Source organism: Microchirus variegatus (assembly GCF_963457635.1).
Source record: "Microchirus variegatus genome assembly, chromosome: 15".
Classification (NCBI taxonomy): domain Eukaryota; kingdom Metazoa; phylum Chordata; class Actinopteri; order Pleuronectiformes; family Soleidae; genus Microchirus; species Microchirus variegatus.
The window spans coordinates 4726870-4743526 of record NC_139816.1 but is presented as its reverse complement, the minus strand read 5'-3'; the positions used below and the strand labels follow the sequence as shown (position 1 = coordinate 4743526).

General features: G+C 41.8%; 1 protein-coding gene across 1 annotated transcript in view; it reads left to right on the top strand.

Annotated features, from left to right (window-relative positions):
* Window positions 1-1327: 1327 nt before the first annotated feature.
* LOC310937249 (cadherin-10-like) overlaps window positions 1328-16657 on the top strand; it is a gene marked incomplete at both ends in the record, with an annotated part of 23103 nt that continues 7773 nt past the window's right edge. The window contains 3 exons of the mRNA XM_083901479.1: window positions 1328-1537; window positions 12725-13019; window positions 15770-15889. Of these exons, the coding sequence (XP_083757605.1) occupies window positions 1328-1537; window positions 12725-13019; window positions 15770-15889 (625 nt within the window). The remainder of the gene's footprint in view (window positions 1538-12724; window positions 13020-15769; window positions 15890-16657) is intronic.

The following is a 16657-nucleotide window of genomic DNA, read 5'->3' as shown; positions in this document are numbered from 1 at the left end:
GAGGTTTGGATAAAACTGAGATAATAATACACTAAATACAACAATTGTTACCCGAATTTCAATATAAACTACAATAAGTTCAAATTTGAGACTCATTTAAACCCTTATCTGTAAAATCTTATATCATTTTCATTTGTAAACAAACAAAACTTACAGAAGATGTTTGGTCATTTCAGTAAATCTTAATTTAATGTAGTAGTTTCCCCCCCGCTAAGGATTTTCTTGGCCATTCGTCAATAAATCATCGGCACGTTGAAGATTTTAATGAAAATATGAGTCATTTATTTTATTTTTTCGCAAGACAACAACAAAGTTTTGAGTTCCAGGTCTGATAAAAGATGTTATAAAGTAAAATTGTATGCATAGAAAACCTTAAAAATCAACCCTTAATTCATTAAACTGAATTTATTTGGCTTATCTGATTTTATTTTGAAAAGACGCAGCTTCCTGTGTGATGGTATTTCCCCCGCAGCGACTAAACCACCAAGGAAATCTCACAGACTAATGTTATATATGTTATTTAAAACAAATACTTGCTAAAAGTTGTGTAAACTTGATTGGAGGGGACCCAAAAACAATCTCCTGTGATCCATCTGCGGGTCCCGACCCAGTCTTTGAGAACCCATGTGAATTTTACTCCCCCGACAACAAAAGTGATTTACCGTCGAGATTATTGCAGACGATTGTGTTTAATTATCTGCATCAGCGTGTTTACGTTTCTGTTTTCACGAGGCCAACGGTGTCGCTAAACGAAACGGACAATGATCCACTCGCGGAGAAAACATCCAGTATTGACCATTTGTAATCCAAAACAATGAGCAGACAAGGAGACGCAGCAGCAGCGATTAAACTTAATTTGACTCTGAGCTGCTAATGCGCTGTGAGGAACACAGGCAGACCCTTTTTTTTTCATATTTATTTATTTTTTCTTGCCTGTGATACATTTGCAAACCGTAGTTTATTGAATTTTCTTCCCGAGCAATCTTTCCTCTTAGTGTCTCTTTTTATTTTCTCCAGCCATTTTTCAGTGCCTTACAAGTTCTGCGTAACGACTCCGAAACTACATTTGCTTTGTCTACATTCTTACGCAATTACGTACACGTTTCCAATTTGTGTTTGACTCGATTTAAACTGTTGCTCCAGCTCATTTTTACGCCTTTTTTCACTCCGGTTTCCGCCTTTTTTTCCCCCCCGCAGGAACCCGAAGGACGTCGACGTGAGGAATACAATGACTATTCTGATGACACTGCCTGCCACAAGCCTGTTGCGATAACTCAGAACTCACCCAGGACGTTTTCCGGCCCGCCGCGTCAGCTGACTGGATACCATGACAACCAATCGGGTCGTGCTGCTGCTGCTGCTCTGTATCCCGTGGCCCAGCATCGCCCTGCCTTTCACACCTGGGAATATTGGAAAACTGCTGGGGATGGCGGAGAGTGATGGGAGGATCCTTCAGCGCTCCAAACGTGGATGGATGTGGAATCAATTCTTTCTGCTGGAGGAATACACGGGAAACGACCATCAATACGTCGGCAAGGTAAACGTGTCCGAACACGTTGTCTGCCCGACTAATTATAGAAAGGTTGAGCTTGTTGAAGTAGTGTTTGATGTAATTGGCCCAAGACGAATGGGCTGCCAGGAAACTGGCTGTTACAGGCACAGTTAAATGGGAGCCATCACACAAGCTGCTGCTCTCTTTGCCTGCAGTCTCTCTCTCTCTCTCTCTCTCTCTCTCTCTCTCTCTCTCTCTCTCTCTCTCTCTCTCTCTCTCTTGTCGACTTGAGCAGCACTTTTCAATCACCGCACGCTTCTCCGGCTAAACTCCGAAACTATTTTATCTGAAATTTAAATCGCGCATTGCCAACGACCTATCAGGGAATATCTCAGCGATAACGGTACATGACTCTCCCTTCATCGGCTCGGCTTTTTAATCACTGCTCCCATCAATCAGTGATAGCAAAGGAGCTCGAGTCAAGCAGAAAAGCTTCAGGGTCGTCAAAGAAATCGACTCTGATGCCGACAATGGGAGGCATGACGTGTAAAACACCAAAGCTACCACACAATGAGACTTTCCTTAAAAAATACTGTTAATTTGTTATACAGTAGCGATTAAAGGCAAGATAAAACAATATTTTCACAAATTGATGCATTCTCACTATTTGGCAACGTCCTATCACAGCTCAAAACACATTAATTAAATCATTTGCTGGCTAAAAGTACAAACAAACTATCAATCCAATCATCAGAGAGGACAGAATATCCTGAGAAACCCTGAGAAAGCTGTGAGATATGAGGCTTCAGAGTGGAAAGGCTTGCAGGCTCACTATTTGGCAAGCAACGCATCACAATTTCCTTTGTTTTTGACTGGGTTATTATAACATAATAATACAAAACAAAGACCCTGTTTCCCTGAGACTGTAACAATCTAAGGGCAGTTTAGAGAGGAAGGTCGCCTCCTATTGGCTGCTCTGCTCCAGACCACCTACACTACCACCTACACGGCAAAGCACCTCAAAATATGTGCATAATATGTGCAGAACTGTCAACATATGCAGCACATAACAACACTATTTCCACAGTGTGGGGATGAGAATCAACAATTAACTATTTATCTAGAGCAGTGACTGCGAAAGTGTGGGCTGTGGCCCCCCTGCTGGGCCATACGGGTACTGCAGATGTCCTGCTGAGACAGGCGGTTTGAAATATTGATATGTAATTTATAATTTAAGCGTGAAATGATCCTACAATATTTGGTTGATTTAGATTATGGGGAATTATGGAGCACTTTGTTTTGTATCCAAGGTTTGAGTCTTGGGGGGGTTTGGGGGGTTGGGGAATGGCTGATCTCTGGATACGGCATAAACCGCACCTTCAGAACCCGTCTGAGATTGCTGTGAAAAGTTGAGAGGCCAAATTAAATCTCACTCCTGCTTCACTGGCACTTTCCTCCGAATGATTACCGAAAAAGAGAAGAGTTCCAGGACAATGCTCCACCCAACCCACCCAAGATCAGAGAGTTTCCTGTCAGCTCCCTGGTGCACTTTCACACTACAAAGACAGGTGTGAGTGGAGAATGCTTCAGTTATCAGCTCGAGGGAGGGAAATGAGGTGACTGTCGACAGCCAATTTTCTCAAAGGAAGCTGGCTTTCATCACACACCTCATTCTCCGGAGTAAACAAGTGTCTTGTGCGGGGTTGAGTCGGGGGATATGACAACTCCAGAAAGCATCATCCTGATGTGGTGAAGGGAAGGGAACAGTGGGGAAATAATGGATCAGGGGGAGTGAGAAGGCAGATAGAGAGAGAGAGGGGGAGAAAACATATCAATCAAGAGAAAGGGGAGTGAAATTCACCTGGTGTTATATGATGAAGCAGCAAAGTGATTGCTAACTATGAACGAGGTCACGCGCTGATGTGTGTGTGTGGCTTTGATGTTTGCTGGCACCAAACTTCTGTGGCATGACAGCAGTCCTTATTCACCACTTCACTTTTCCCCCCATCGCGTCCGATTCACCTCTTCAAAGTGCTTTCGTACCGATATCGACGTCAAAGTCGACACTGCGCACACTGGTGCCCTCAGTAAGTCAACTGTCGAGCGAAACAACTGGGCGACACGACAACATGAATCTTTAATAAATGAGTGAGGGGCAGCTACGAACTGACATTAGTATCATTCGTTCTGTCACTTTAACTTTGAGGGTTTGGAAAAGAGCAGAAACAATCACTTGATTAGCGTTTTTCCCGATTTCTCTGCTTCTTAAATGTGGATATTTTCTGGTTTCTTTGCTCCATATGACAAAGAAATCATTAACCCTTTCACACCTAACCCTTTTGCTTATTTTAACCATAAAAGGAGCAGAGAATGTCCTAATGTAATTCAGTTCCAGAATAACTTCCAATATCTGGCAGTTACTGTATTCACAATTTGCCATGTTAAAACACTGTTTTAACAATCTAAAATGAAGAAAAACTAGGTTAATTAAGAAAAACACTGCAGTTGTTCAAGGACATTGGAAGTTGAACAGTATAAAAACATATTAACATTAACATTTTGACTCTTCATGTGCAAAAACAGGCCAACAAAAAAGAAGCGACAGCCGTTTTATTAAATTACCGTAATAACCTCACGTTGGCTTCTGCGTGCAACTCATCAGCTTTTCAGAAACCGTTGGAAATTTTCCAATAGCACAAACCGTTGCGTAAATACGGTAACGCCAAGTATAGTCAGTAATATGTTTGGTTTTAAAGACTTAAAACTGAATAATATCGGTTTGTGGACAAAACGAGACGTTTGAGAACATTGTCATTTCCAAGTTTGATGCACATTTTGGACATGGATCGAACGATAAGTCGGACATAGAGCTGGAACTTTTCAGTAGAACACTACTAAACTTTTCTGACGCCCAAATTTACACAAGAGAACAAGTTGTATGTAACGGCAACTGCAGTAAAAATGAATCAGTTAGCTTCAACCTTTGTTTTGTTCTTCTTCTCCTCCCTTGTTGTTGTACAACCAAGTCAATTAAAAGGTCCAGAGTCTGGGATTGAATGAGAATTAGTGACATCTAGTGGTGAAACTGGAGATATTCAGGGTCATTAGACAACAACAGGGATGTAAACACAAGTATCTCGATTCTTTCGGCCACTTCCTGTCTTCTCATCGGGTTAATTTCGACAGATGAGCTTTCCCTTCAAAATGCGACGTTGTTGCTGCTGATGAAGAATGACGGCTCAAAATGGCGGCGTTCGCAGGTCACGCAAAGTCTAAAGCGATTATACGTCTGTAAATACTTACAAGATGGAGAGAAATTAAACAACAGAAGTGCAGACGTGGACACATTTATATAAATACAGCACAAACGGAGCATTAATCTTCGCGTGGGTTCACATTTACTTCGAAGAATAAATCTACCGAGGTGTCAAACGTCGTATATTAAGCTCCGTCTTAAGGTCTGACATTTTCTCTCACACAAAAACATGCATCGACCCCCGGCCACAGACATGAAAACGGAAAATCGTTCGATAATGAAAATAACTGTTAGTTCCAATCCTGATGGATGTAATGATAGATAAACAGAGGGCACGCAGGAACAGGACGGATGAATGGGGTGACGGTGACACGACACAGAGAGAGAGAGAGAGAGAGAGAGAGACGTAATCAGATAGAGACGGACGGCAAAAAGGCAGACAGATAAACAAAGATATTGAAAGAAAGAAAGCAAGAAAAGAGAAACGGAGAGAGTCGGCGACCAAAATGCAAAAAAAGCACTTAAACGGTTGGCACAGAGCCATCAGAGCGGTGATGGTCGCCCCCTTATAAGGATTATTTAATGGTCTTTGCAGAGCCCGGTGGGAGACCTTGTTTATTTCTCATTCAATCAAACCTCTCCAATCAGCCCACACACACTCGCTTAACTGTCACTTGAGGTTGATTTCTTGATTACGGCAATCAAACGCGATGTAAAGAACAGTCGCTCGCTCACACTCGTACAGAAAAAGAAGCTCTGCTGCGGCGCACACTGCTGCTGTAATAACAATAATAATAATAATAATAATAATAATAATGATGAGTTCGGCTCACGTTCCTCATCAAGGTGTTCAAAAACGAATAAAGAGACACTGCTTTGAGGCGACAGTCCTGAGTTTTCGTGCTGCTGATGATGATGATGATAAAACAAGAGGAAGCTTCGGGTCAGCAGCAACTGTCAACACTGGGGGAAAAAAATGACAAGTTTGTTTTTCAAATAAATGTAAAGTCACTCCGTCGTAGAGGTCGACCGATGCACCGTGAGAGCTTCGTCTTCCTCTAACCAGGATGTTGCATCACTGCCATCTTCTGGAATTTAATAAAAGGACTCTGACACTTTTCACCCTCTCATTTCCTTGGTCTCAATCTGTCATCGTCGAATCTCCTTCGTCTCATCATCTCATTTCCTCACGCTCATCCTCTTAGCCCAGTCTCATCCTTTCCTCATTCCTTAATCCCTAATCTCATCCTCTCACCTCCTCAGTCTCATCCTCTCATCTCCTTACACTCTGTCTTTTTTACTTTAATTAATTGTCTCATATTGATGTTATAGGACTGTTTATAGGACTCCATGTTGCAGTAGTAGAACTCCAATGTACTTGTGAAGTTTGTTTGAGTACAATACAGGGGCGTAACTTAATGGGCGGGACTAAACATGCTTATAGTCCCTCCCACTTGTCGTCCCACAACCTCTCACGGAGTTAAAATCACCGTGACCTAATCCCAATCCTTATAACACGACGCCAATCTGTTTTTTTTTTTGCTACTCCTGATTTTTTCTGTCATTTTACGAGATTTCAACTCAAAGCCCCGCCCCCCTGCTGATAGCCCCTCCCCCTCGTCGTCCCGCCCCGCTCACTTACAGTCAACATAGCCGTGACCTAATCTTAACTGTTATGACGTGATGTCGATCTGTTTTTTTTATTCTTTTATTTTGCTACTCCTGACTTTATGTGATTTTGGACAACTTGAAGCCCCGCCCCCCTGATGATAGCCCCTCCCCCTCATCGTCCCGCCCCGCTCACTTACAGTCAACATAACCGTGACCTAATCTTAACTGTTATGACGTGATGTCGATCTGTTTTTATTATTCTTTTATTTTGCTACTCCTGACTTTATGTGATTTTGGACAACTTGAAGTCCCGCCCCCCTGTCGATAGCCCCTCCCACTCATATCCCCGCCCCTGCTTTCTTACTGTATATTACAACGGAAAAAACCTCCAGTTAAAGCACAGAAACATGGAGTCAGCTGCTGTTGCTTTCAAGGAGTCTCCGAAATTAAATAAATTATGCAAACGCTGGTGTAATCCAGTCACCAAATACTTCTTGTTACTGCCACCTTGTGTTAATGGATGTACAACTAATAAGACAGTTTTTAGGTCCATTGAAAAGTATAGAAATGCACTTTTTCTATCAAAATATTGCACATTTTATCGGAATATCATGACATTTGCTTGGTAGGTGACTGATAAATCAGATTTACGAGTTAACCCTTCAGACAATCCTTATTCAATCGTCCTTTTTTTAAATAAAATAAAATAAATAATAAGTCCACCGTGGGTCGACCTCTACTGTGCGGCGGCCGAAGCGTGAAATCCTCAAAAAAAATCTCATTTTAACTGACTTTCACGGAGCCCATTAATGAGTGTGAGCGCTCACTGTGCTGCAGCTGCGGTGCCCTACTTCTTAAGCAGGGCTGTGGAGTGTGAACGCTCGCAACAACGCCGAGGCAACACAAGCACACAAACTTTAGAGTGTGGAGTGTTGGTGAATAGTGAGAGTGTGAGAGTGTTTGAAGTGAACTAAATCCTGTTAAATTCTCGCCGCACTCACTGCATTGTCTCTGTGTGTGTGTGTGTGTGTGTGTCTCTGCAACAAAAACTGCACTCGCTTTGAATATTCAAGGTACAGCTGACTTTGTTGTGTTAATACTTAATGCCAATAATTATCCCGGCCTCGTCTTATTACGAGTTTAGTTTTTTTTGCGGGTAAACTCGCGACTTGTAAAGCGGCTGCATTCCTCCGCCGGTGAAGAGTTTGTGTCTGTCTTATAGGAGACGGAGGAAGAGTAATTATTCTGTATCCGTTCTGCTCTCTATTTCGCTATCTCCTCCTCGCAGCAGCGACCAATGCTTACCAGAGACCTGACGAGAATTGCCAATGATTTTTTTTTTTTTTTTTCCTTTTTCCCCGCCGCGCTTTGCTGACAATTCCTCAGTGTTTGTGCGAGGCGATTTAACTCATCAAGGCTCTCTTTCTGTGTGCTCGTGTTGTACGGCCTTGGAAAAGAAAAAAGAAAGAAGAAGAAGAAAAAAATAAAAAGGGCTGCGCTTGTGCTTGTGCTTGTGCCTGCAAGGCCTCGGAAAAGGAAGAGCCTCTAAATCTCTGCAAATACAGTGAGGTAGTGCTAACATTTGATTTTGTCGAGGCTGTGTGGAGACACTTTGTGCCACACTGAGCGCACACACAAGAGTATCACTGACATTTTCTTCTTCTTCTTCTTCTTCTTACTGTGTTTACTCTGCATGGTAAATGAGGGCTTTACAGCGTCGCTGCTACTGTTACGTGTAAATGTGTCGAGACTTTTGAGTCCCTGCATTGGCATCGATGTACTTCATAGTTTTACTACAGTTTGGGCTAAACTATAAGATAATGAGGGCTTGAATGATCCAACTTTTTCATGTCTAAATAGACTTAGCAACGCATTTGTGTCTTTTCAAGCTGTTTCAAAGACACATGAGGAACAAATATGCATCTCCCATTAAAAAATAGCCCACAACATGACTCAGCTAAAATGCTGTTTCTGGTTTTTATTGACATTTCTTTGCAGTCTGTGCAGTGAGAAGCATACGATATATAGGATATTTGGATTGTACCAGTTGATCCATTGATTTTGACCAATCTATTCAATGTATTGGGTACATCGTGTGGACTGTTTTCTCTCAAATACAACTTGGACATACAGCATCGCATCGTTGCCATAACTTTTTTAGGGTTTTCGTCTTAAAAATTGCAGCAAATGTCTTTGCGGTAACACGTAATGTTTAGATTCAGTTTTCTGGACGTCTTGTGGAAACTGTTGACAACCTTCTGTGATAGATATGTGGTCTCAAACTGTCCGGGACAATCCTGCGACGTTTGCATCTGTTGTATTTTGCATCATCCGGAAGACGTTTCCTTAACATTTGATCTGAAACTCTTGTAGAGATTTTAAATCTGTGTTAGACATCTTGCCTACGCTGCAATTCATCTTCCAATGTTTGGTCTCGGAACTGTGGCAGATTCCTTGTGGACACCAAAAAAAAACATTTTTTTTTATCTCAAATTGTGCCAGACATCTTGGAGACGAATCTTGAAGGTCCAACTTTTGAACTTGACTGGAACTTTAGAAATGTTGGTAAATAGACGGTGGTTCTTATCACCAACATTAAAATACAGTGGTGTAAATTTAGGACGAGCAAAGTCAGCTATTCTATTTCTCATTGTTATTATTTTTCCTCACAATGAATCGCATTTTTCAAAACCTGAACATACCACAAAGCGTCAAAAATTGGAAGTGGGAGGGGCTAAAAACTGATGTCAGGTTTAACGTACATGAATGAAATTTGGTACACATGTTCATACGGTTGGGACGGTCAAAAAAGTCTATGACGACTTTCCTGTGAATCCTACAGGAAGGACGCCATTTTGGATCGAACGCCAACTCGGAGGCGATTTTGGCCATTTCGCACCAATGATATTTGAACGACTTGTCCTTGTTTATTCTTATTTCTTTGTTATTTGTTTCATTTTCTACACACAGTTGAACAGTCTTTCTGATTTTACCACCAGAAGAAGCTCACGTACCACAGTTTGAGAAGCACAGGGGTATACGGCCAAATATAACTTGCACACATTTGAGGTTTTTTTTGCTGCTCAGAGTTAATGCTATGTTCATGTCCGTGATTTGCAGAAAATAATAGCATAACCGTTTTACCCTGAGAGACCAGACTTCTGCGACCGCGCCGTTCCTCGTTGATTTACAAGGAGCAGGGGACACCATTATTATTTTACATGAACTGTTGTCTTATAATAACTCAGCGCAACACTTTGCTTACTGGAGCAAAACCCTTTGCTCATTTGCACTCAGTGAAACAAAAAAATCTATATGGCCACAGGGAGAAGGATGTGTTTATCCACATGATCGGGGAGCTGACGTTAGACATCCCGATAATTAACAAAAGTGCATGAGCTGACGCTTTGCATTATTCCACATAGAAATATGTAAAATACACAGCTCCGGGTTCTGCAAAGACTGACAAATTTTCTATTATTCTGCAGAGAGAGCGCTGGCTGCACAGGGAACAGGCTCCTTTGATGGCTAACTGTTTGTTGTTGTTGCTGCTTCTCAGGTTCGTCTTTTCTTTTTGCTTCTTCAAGATTAACAACCATGCCGAGAACGAGGGAGAGGGAGGAGGGGAGGGAAATATGGTAATAATCGGATGAAAACTCCTGGAGAATATAATCAAAAGATTTAGAAAAATCTAATTCCTGTGGTGTGACAAGGTCTGAATTGTTTTTGGCCTAATTGCGACGGCGTAAGCGCGGCGGCGTGTTGGTGGAGTTGCAGCCTCCCTCTTTTTTGAGTGTTTGTAATTGAATGTGTGTTGCCGAGGCGTCGGGCTTTGCTTAGCGAGCGTGTCACGGTTGCATCGCGGAGCCGCCGCGGCTACCGTTAATGGTGAATTTCAAAGTAAAGTGAAGGTGAATGTGGCACCGAAAAAGGAGGTTCTTCTTCTCCTTCTTCTCCTTCTTCTTCTCTCTGGGAAATAATTGCACAAACCGTGGATATAAAGGTCGTTTCGATGCAACAACAAAAAAAACCAAAAAAAAAACACATATACAAACACTCGGCTGCTCGCTAAAATTAGCCTGTCATTCACACTCAATCGCAGCCGCAGCCTTCACATCAACATACACATCATAAATCCTCGGTTCAACGGTTGACAGCTCATGGGAGCATTCATATTCATAAACAATGAAGAGACTGTCCCAGAACGCAAATATATGTGAAAATACGCAGCCGACTGATATTCCCGGCGTAATAGACTCGGGGATAATGGAGTTCTTCTGCATGAGAATTATTTTCCAAACACAACTCCACGTACTGTGCACATTACTCATTTGAACTTGACAGCGTCTTGTTTCCGACGCGTCCTCTCTCTCCCTCTCTCTCTCTCGATACGTTTCCCATTTCCATCCAAAGTTGTACTGTTGACATCGCTCTTCCAACGGCGGCGGCGGCGGCGAGAAATAATTAGTTTCCGAACAGCATGCGGACATTAATATTAATAAGTTACTGATGCACACTCGGTGTCCCGCACTACTTGTCATTTAAGAAACGTGAACCCACGAGACAGGTGATCTAAATATAATCCCGCTATCGTAATGAGCTTGAATCAAGTGTCTGTCACAGCGCGAGCCCCGACGCTGCTCCGCCGCCGACACCGCGGAGCCACTTTCGAGGCGACGGAAAGGTCGGAGGTGACTCGTCTTAGCTATTGTTGCCCGAGGTCAGGGCTTCGTCATTTTTCAAAAGACGCAACTATGGAGGATAGACGACGACTTATATCGATTTCTCTATCGTCAGTGACGACCTGCAGCAGCTAACGAACCAACGTATGACGGCAATTTGGTCAAATATAGCAGTTTAATAACAGCGAATGACTCCAAATTGCTCTCTGTACAAACTGCATTTGGTGCATCAAATCAAATCAATATTTCTGTCAAGCATAAAGGTAAGGCATGGGCTAAAGGGCTTATAAATTATAACTCGATATGTTTCGGGCTATAGCCCCATACATACAATACGTGGTTTATTTCTGTTCTGTTTTTATGATAAATTAAGGATATTTACGTGCATAAACAATATTTAGACTTAAGGGTAATCACAAATTCACAAATTTGTTTTGTCAAACAAACATTTGGAATAAAAATCTAATTTTAAGCAGCATTGTTAGCATATATCGAGGTTCGGAGTGGAAAAAATGTCAATTCAAACCTCAATAAATTAGTTATAATACGCTTTTAATCCTTAATCCTGTTCATTTTAAAGGTGCCATACTCAGAAAATGTAAAGATTTAGTCATTATTATTATTATAATAATAAGTTGATGAATTAAAACCCATTTTGGCAGACACTGGTCATTAATGATGTGTTCAGAGCCGCAGCAGATGATTATTCCCTCTCACTGATGACTCTTTTTTTATGAGCCAATTCTTTAAATGGTGTAAAAAAAAATTCAGAAAATGATGAAAAAAAGCCTCAGAATTAATTTCTAGTATAAATCCAGTGTTTATGTTTCATCCTGTCTTTATTTCCTGGCCTGTCAGTCGAGATACTCCCTCTCTCCGTTACCCTTTTGGGGTTTTTTTTGGAGCAAAATATTGTTTTCCACCTTCCCATCAGAGCCCAGTTTCATCTGCTTCATCGTTCTTCATCTTCCAAAGATATTTTTTTACCTAGTTACTGCTGTCCATCTGAATCCATCCCTGCCGAGTCCAAAGCACCACAGACTCCATCAAGACTTTATCATCATCATTATTTTTTCACTCCTGATTGAAATAACGACGTCCACAAAGTCTGGTTTGGTCCACGAGCTAACGATATTTCAGTTTTCTGTCACAGAGGAGGAAATATTAACACGTAAAGATGCTTTTATCAGAAGAAAAAGAGCTGGAAATGAGGCGAGTGGTTGATTTCAAATGGATTAATTAACCCAAACCTTTACCTGTGTACCTAGAATATTGTAAATCGTAGTATTATACATGTATATACTGTATAAAGATGGTGAAAAGGGCATTCATCTTAAAATGAGTGTGGAGAAATTCAATTCCCAGGTAATGGATTTTACTCTATGTATGTGAAGTGGTCAAAAATGTCTGAAACGGACAGATTTGAGGGAAACAAGAAAAGAAAATGATTTCTTTGAGTGGTGCTCAAGGATAATGGTTAGTGCAATTATATTTTTTTCTTTTTCTTTTACTCTCCTCTCTTTCTAGTCTGTTAAAAAAAGAAAAATTTCTAAACTACACTTTGTCGCGTTGCCAGTGGTTACACAGAAATCAGGTTTAAGAGCTCTCTCTCACACACACACACGAGTTGTTTTCATTCCCGTGGACTAAAAAAAAAACGTTTTCTCATCTCAAATTTTCCAGCTCCACTCCAACATGGACAAAGGCGACGGCACGGTGAAGTACGAGCTGACCGGCGACGGCGCGGGCACGCTGTTCCTCATCGACGAGAAGTCGGGCGACATTCACGCCACCAAGAGGCTGGACCGCGAGGAGAAGGCCATGTACGCGCTGCACGCCAAAGTTCTGGACCGGAGGACCAACACGGAGCTGGAGCCCGACACCGAGTTCAACATCAAGATCCACGACATCAACGACAACGCGCCAAAGTTCGCCAAGGACGTCTACTTCGCCAGCGTCCCTGAAATGTCGGAAGTTGGTACGTTGAGGCTTTTTATTTTTTTTTTCGGAGCTGAATGATTTGGTGGATTTTTTGACAGTCGAGAAAGAAAAATTCCATTTTAAACTATTCATTTGGACAAAAATGTGCAATTGTGGAAGACTTTTTTTCTGCTTTGCTGAACCAAGTGAGGAAATAATCACATTTATTTCTTTATTTTCATATGAAAAATTGAAGTAATTGCAGATGAAATGTGGTCGTGTCAGTCCTCGTGTGACACTGCATTCAATCCGTCAAAATCATTTCGCCGTTTTGTTTTTTTTATTGTTGTTGTGATTGTTTAGTCGGGCTCATTGGGCATTCATGACAAGTAATGCCATTTGCCTTTTTAATAGGCGGTAGAAATATTGAAAGTTTAGATTGTCACAGTCTTTCCAATTAAGGATTTGCTCCATTGCACCCTCCACTTTTAATCCATTCAACTTATATAAATGAAGCCAGTGAATGCATGACTATAAACAAAGCTCGGGGAAATAATGCGCGCGACGTCCCGAGATCAATCCTCAATTATACAAACGCCGCAAATGGATACACTGGAGCAATCAAGGCTAAATCAAAAGCCAATTGTGTATATGACAAATAACGACGACCTGTTTGGAATTGGTAATGTGCCGCGCGCAGATTTATCCGCCGGGCCGGGGTCACCACTGCTCATCTGCGCACTAATAAACTGCCTTATATGTTCAGAGTGAACACACTGGTTTTAATCGAGCCAGTCAGCCGTGAAGAATCAGCAGCTCTCTTTTATGCTTGCTGGTGCTGGGAACTAAGTGGGACAGATGTTCGCGCCTTCATTGGTATGCACATGAGACGCTCAGAGCCCCAAACAGGACACGGCAGAGGCAGAGGTCTCCTGAATGCCAAGGACAGTATTCACAGGAAGAGCCCTGGGTCGGCGACGGCGAACTCATGGATGCGAGTCTTCAGTGAACGCATACGAGACGGGAATGGAAATGAATCTGAGTGATACTGATTGGGGACAGAAATAGTAAGACACAGATACAGAGTTTCTGCACACATAGATTTAAGACGTTTTAAGACAGTAATGATTGATTTTTTGCCTCATTGGTGTGGGTTTGTATCTGTAAGTTAGAACTCCTGTCTACAGTTTTTAATGGATCAAACTAAATTGTTATGGGTAGGTGATCACCCAAGTATCTGCACACTGATGGACAGAAGAGCAGAACAAAGACGTCCTTTAATGTATGACAAAAACGCTCTCCAAATGTGTCTTAACTGCAACTACTTTTTCCTTTCCGTTATTCAAGCATGTTTCTGAGCAGCATCGGTTTCCTCTGATCGCTTTATTTAAAATAACTTAATAAATAAATCACAGTTTTGGTCACAGAAACAAATATGTCATCTGTCAGTAAAGGTAACAGCAGCTAAATGTGTAAAAGCTAGCATGGCAGCAACAGATACTTCTGTTTTTTTACGTTCAAATACACGTTTTCAAATTTTCGAGAAATCCCTATCTCTTGCATATTTTGCAAACAAAAAACAACTAGAACAAGGAAACGTAATAAGATATGTACATCTGAAATGCTAAAAACTGACTCCGCCTTTCCGACGAGTTCCTCCAATCTGCTCCGTTGTCTCCCAGAGAAGCTGAGCTTCCATGGAAGTGACGTTTTTGCTGTAATGTGCCTCTTTAGTTTTGAAATGTAAATACAACACAGTACTTATATGACAACATTTTAGATGAAGCTAAGCTTCCCACCATGTCTTAGAGCAATCGCCACTGGTTAGCGATAGCATGTGGGACGGACAGACAGACGTAAAACGGACAAAAAAATTCTCTACACTCCTAGAAGTGTGTGCGACTATGAGGCTCGTCTCACTGAGTCACTGTTTAGTCACAGATTCCTTCTCCTTCACACAGCTCTCAGCCCGCTTTCTTGGCATTTTCAAAGTCAGGTAAAGGGGCAGAGTCAGCCTGCAGCATCTGCATGTGCCGACGTGTGCAAGTTGTATTTTACGGTACGCGTGACGCTCCCTGTTGTGCTGTAAAAAAAACAACAACGCAAAAACAAAGGCATCGTCCCAACCAGTTTAAAAATATTTTATTTATCGGACTCTGTGGATACTGTGTGATATATCGCTCACTAACCTGAAGGAAAAGAAAAAAGGAAAAAGATCAGACTCCTTCGACTCTGCGGTTAATCAAAGCAATAATTTTCACTGAGGTGTAAAATGAGACGCAGCCACAGTCTGTGAGCCTGTCACTTTCACAGTGTTTCACACAGGTGAGGCTGTAGCTGCTGCTGCTGCTGCTGTTCTCGCTGCTGCTGCTGCTGCAAATACAAATCTTGCTGCTTCTTCTTCAACACCAATCACGGGGAGTTGACACATTGCTCCTGGCGAAACTTTTAAAAAAATCAAAAGAGCGCGTGTGCACTTCACTCACTCGCTCGCTCGCTGATTAAAATCAAGTGAGGGGATTTTTGAGTTTCTGCTCTGGAGAGAAAATGATGCACGGATCACTTTATTCTAAGCACTCAGGGTTTAAAAAAATGAAACGTACACACAAAAGGGCTAATGTTATGTTACTGATTAGAAAACTGATTCCACTTCCTCTCGAGCCCTGCTGTTCATTAAAAAAAATCACATACGAGTCACTGATAAGTACGAGTGCGCGTATGCTTGATCTGATTCTGACTCCATGTTGTGTGTTTAAAATTAACCCTGCATGTATTGTATGTGGCTCTGTTTGGGGTTTATTTCGGCAGGTACATCCGTCGCCACAGTGACTGCCACCGATGCCGACGATGAAACGTATGGGAACAGCGCCAAGCTCGTATACAGCATCCTACAGGGTCAGCCCTACTTCTCTGTGGATTCTGAAAATGGTAAGAAGAATACGGTGAACTTTTGTGTTTACTCACTATTTGAGGGCAATTTTTAGGGCCTTTCCATGCACGGAAACTCACCAAACTTGGTGTCGCCATCAGGACCTGCGATCACTGTGATCTGACCGAGTTTTAGAGTGATCCGATGAATTTTGCGGTTACCAAGCATGGCGGCGTTTGCAGGAATAGCGTGCAACAGGCTTTCGTCCAGTCTTTATTCTTTTTCCATCTTCTTTTACGATAAAGCTAACACGCTTTCAGTAACAAACATTGTTCTGATACATGAAGCTTCCAGCATGTGGTTTACTATGATTCACTATTCTCTGACACAAATTATTATCTGTATGGCCATTTTCTATGTTTGTTAACTTCTAATTTTGCCTAAAGCTCTGTCTTCTGAATATGCTTATACGTAAGGAGCCACATATTTATGACAGTTAATGTGTCACGGTCACAAAAAAGTGAAAATGATGAAAGTGAATTGAACAAAATGAGACAGTGCTCGTGCCAGTGTTAATTAAAAAGTCATTCTTTTTGCCTTTCTGGTGGTTTTCTGTTTGGTCACAGTTGAAATAACGCGGCAGAAGCGAGGCGTCAACTGAGGACACGCACTTCTCCCTCAGAGCTGGTGCTATTCTGTGTCATAATAAACAAGCGTGATGAGTGAATTATATCCTCTGTGGTGTTAAAGATACTGAATCGCAGTCTCTCTTTTTTCTTTATTGTTAATCGATTGGATTTTTCCTCCCCACCATCTCGGCATCTGGG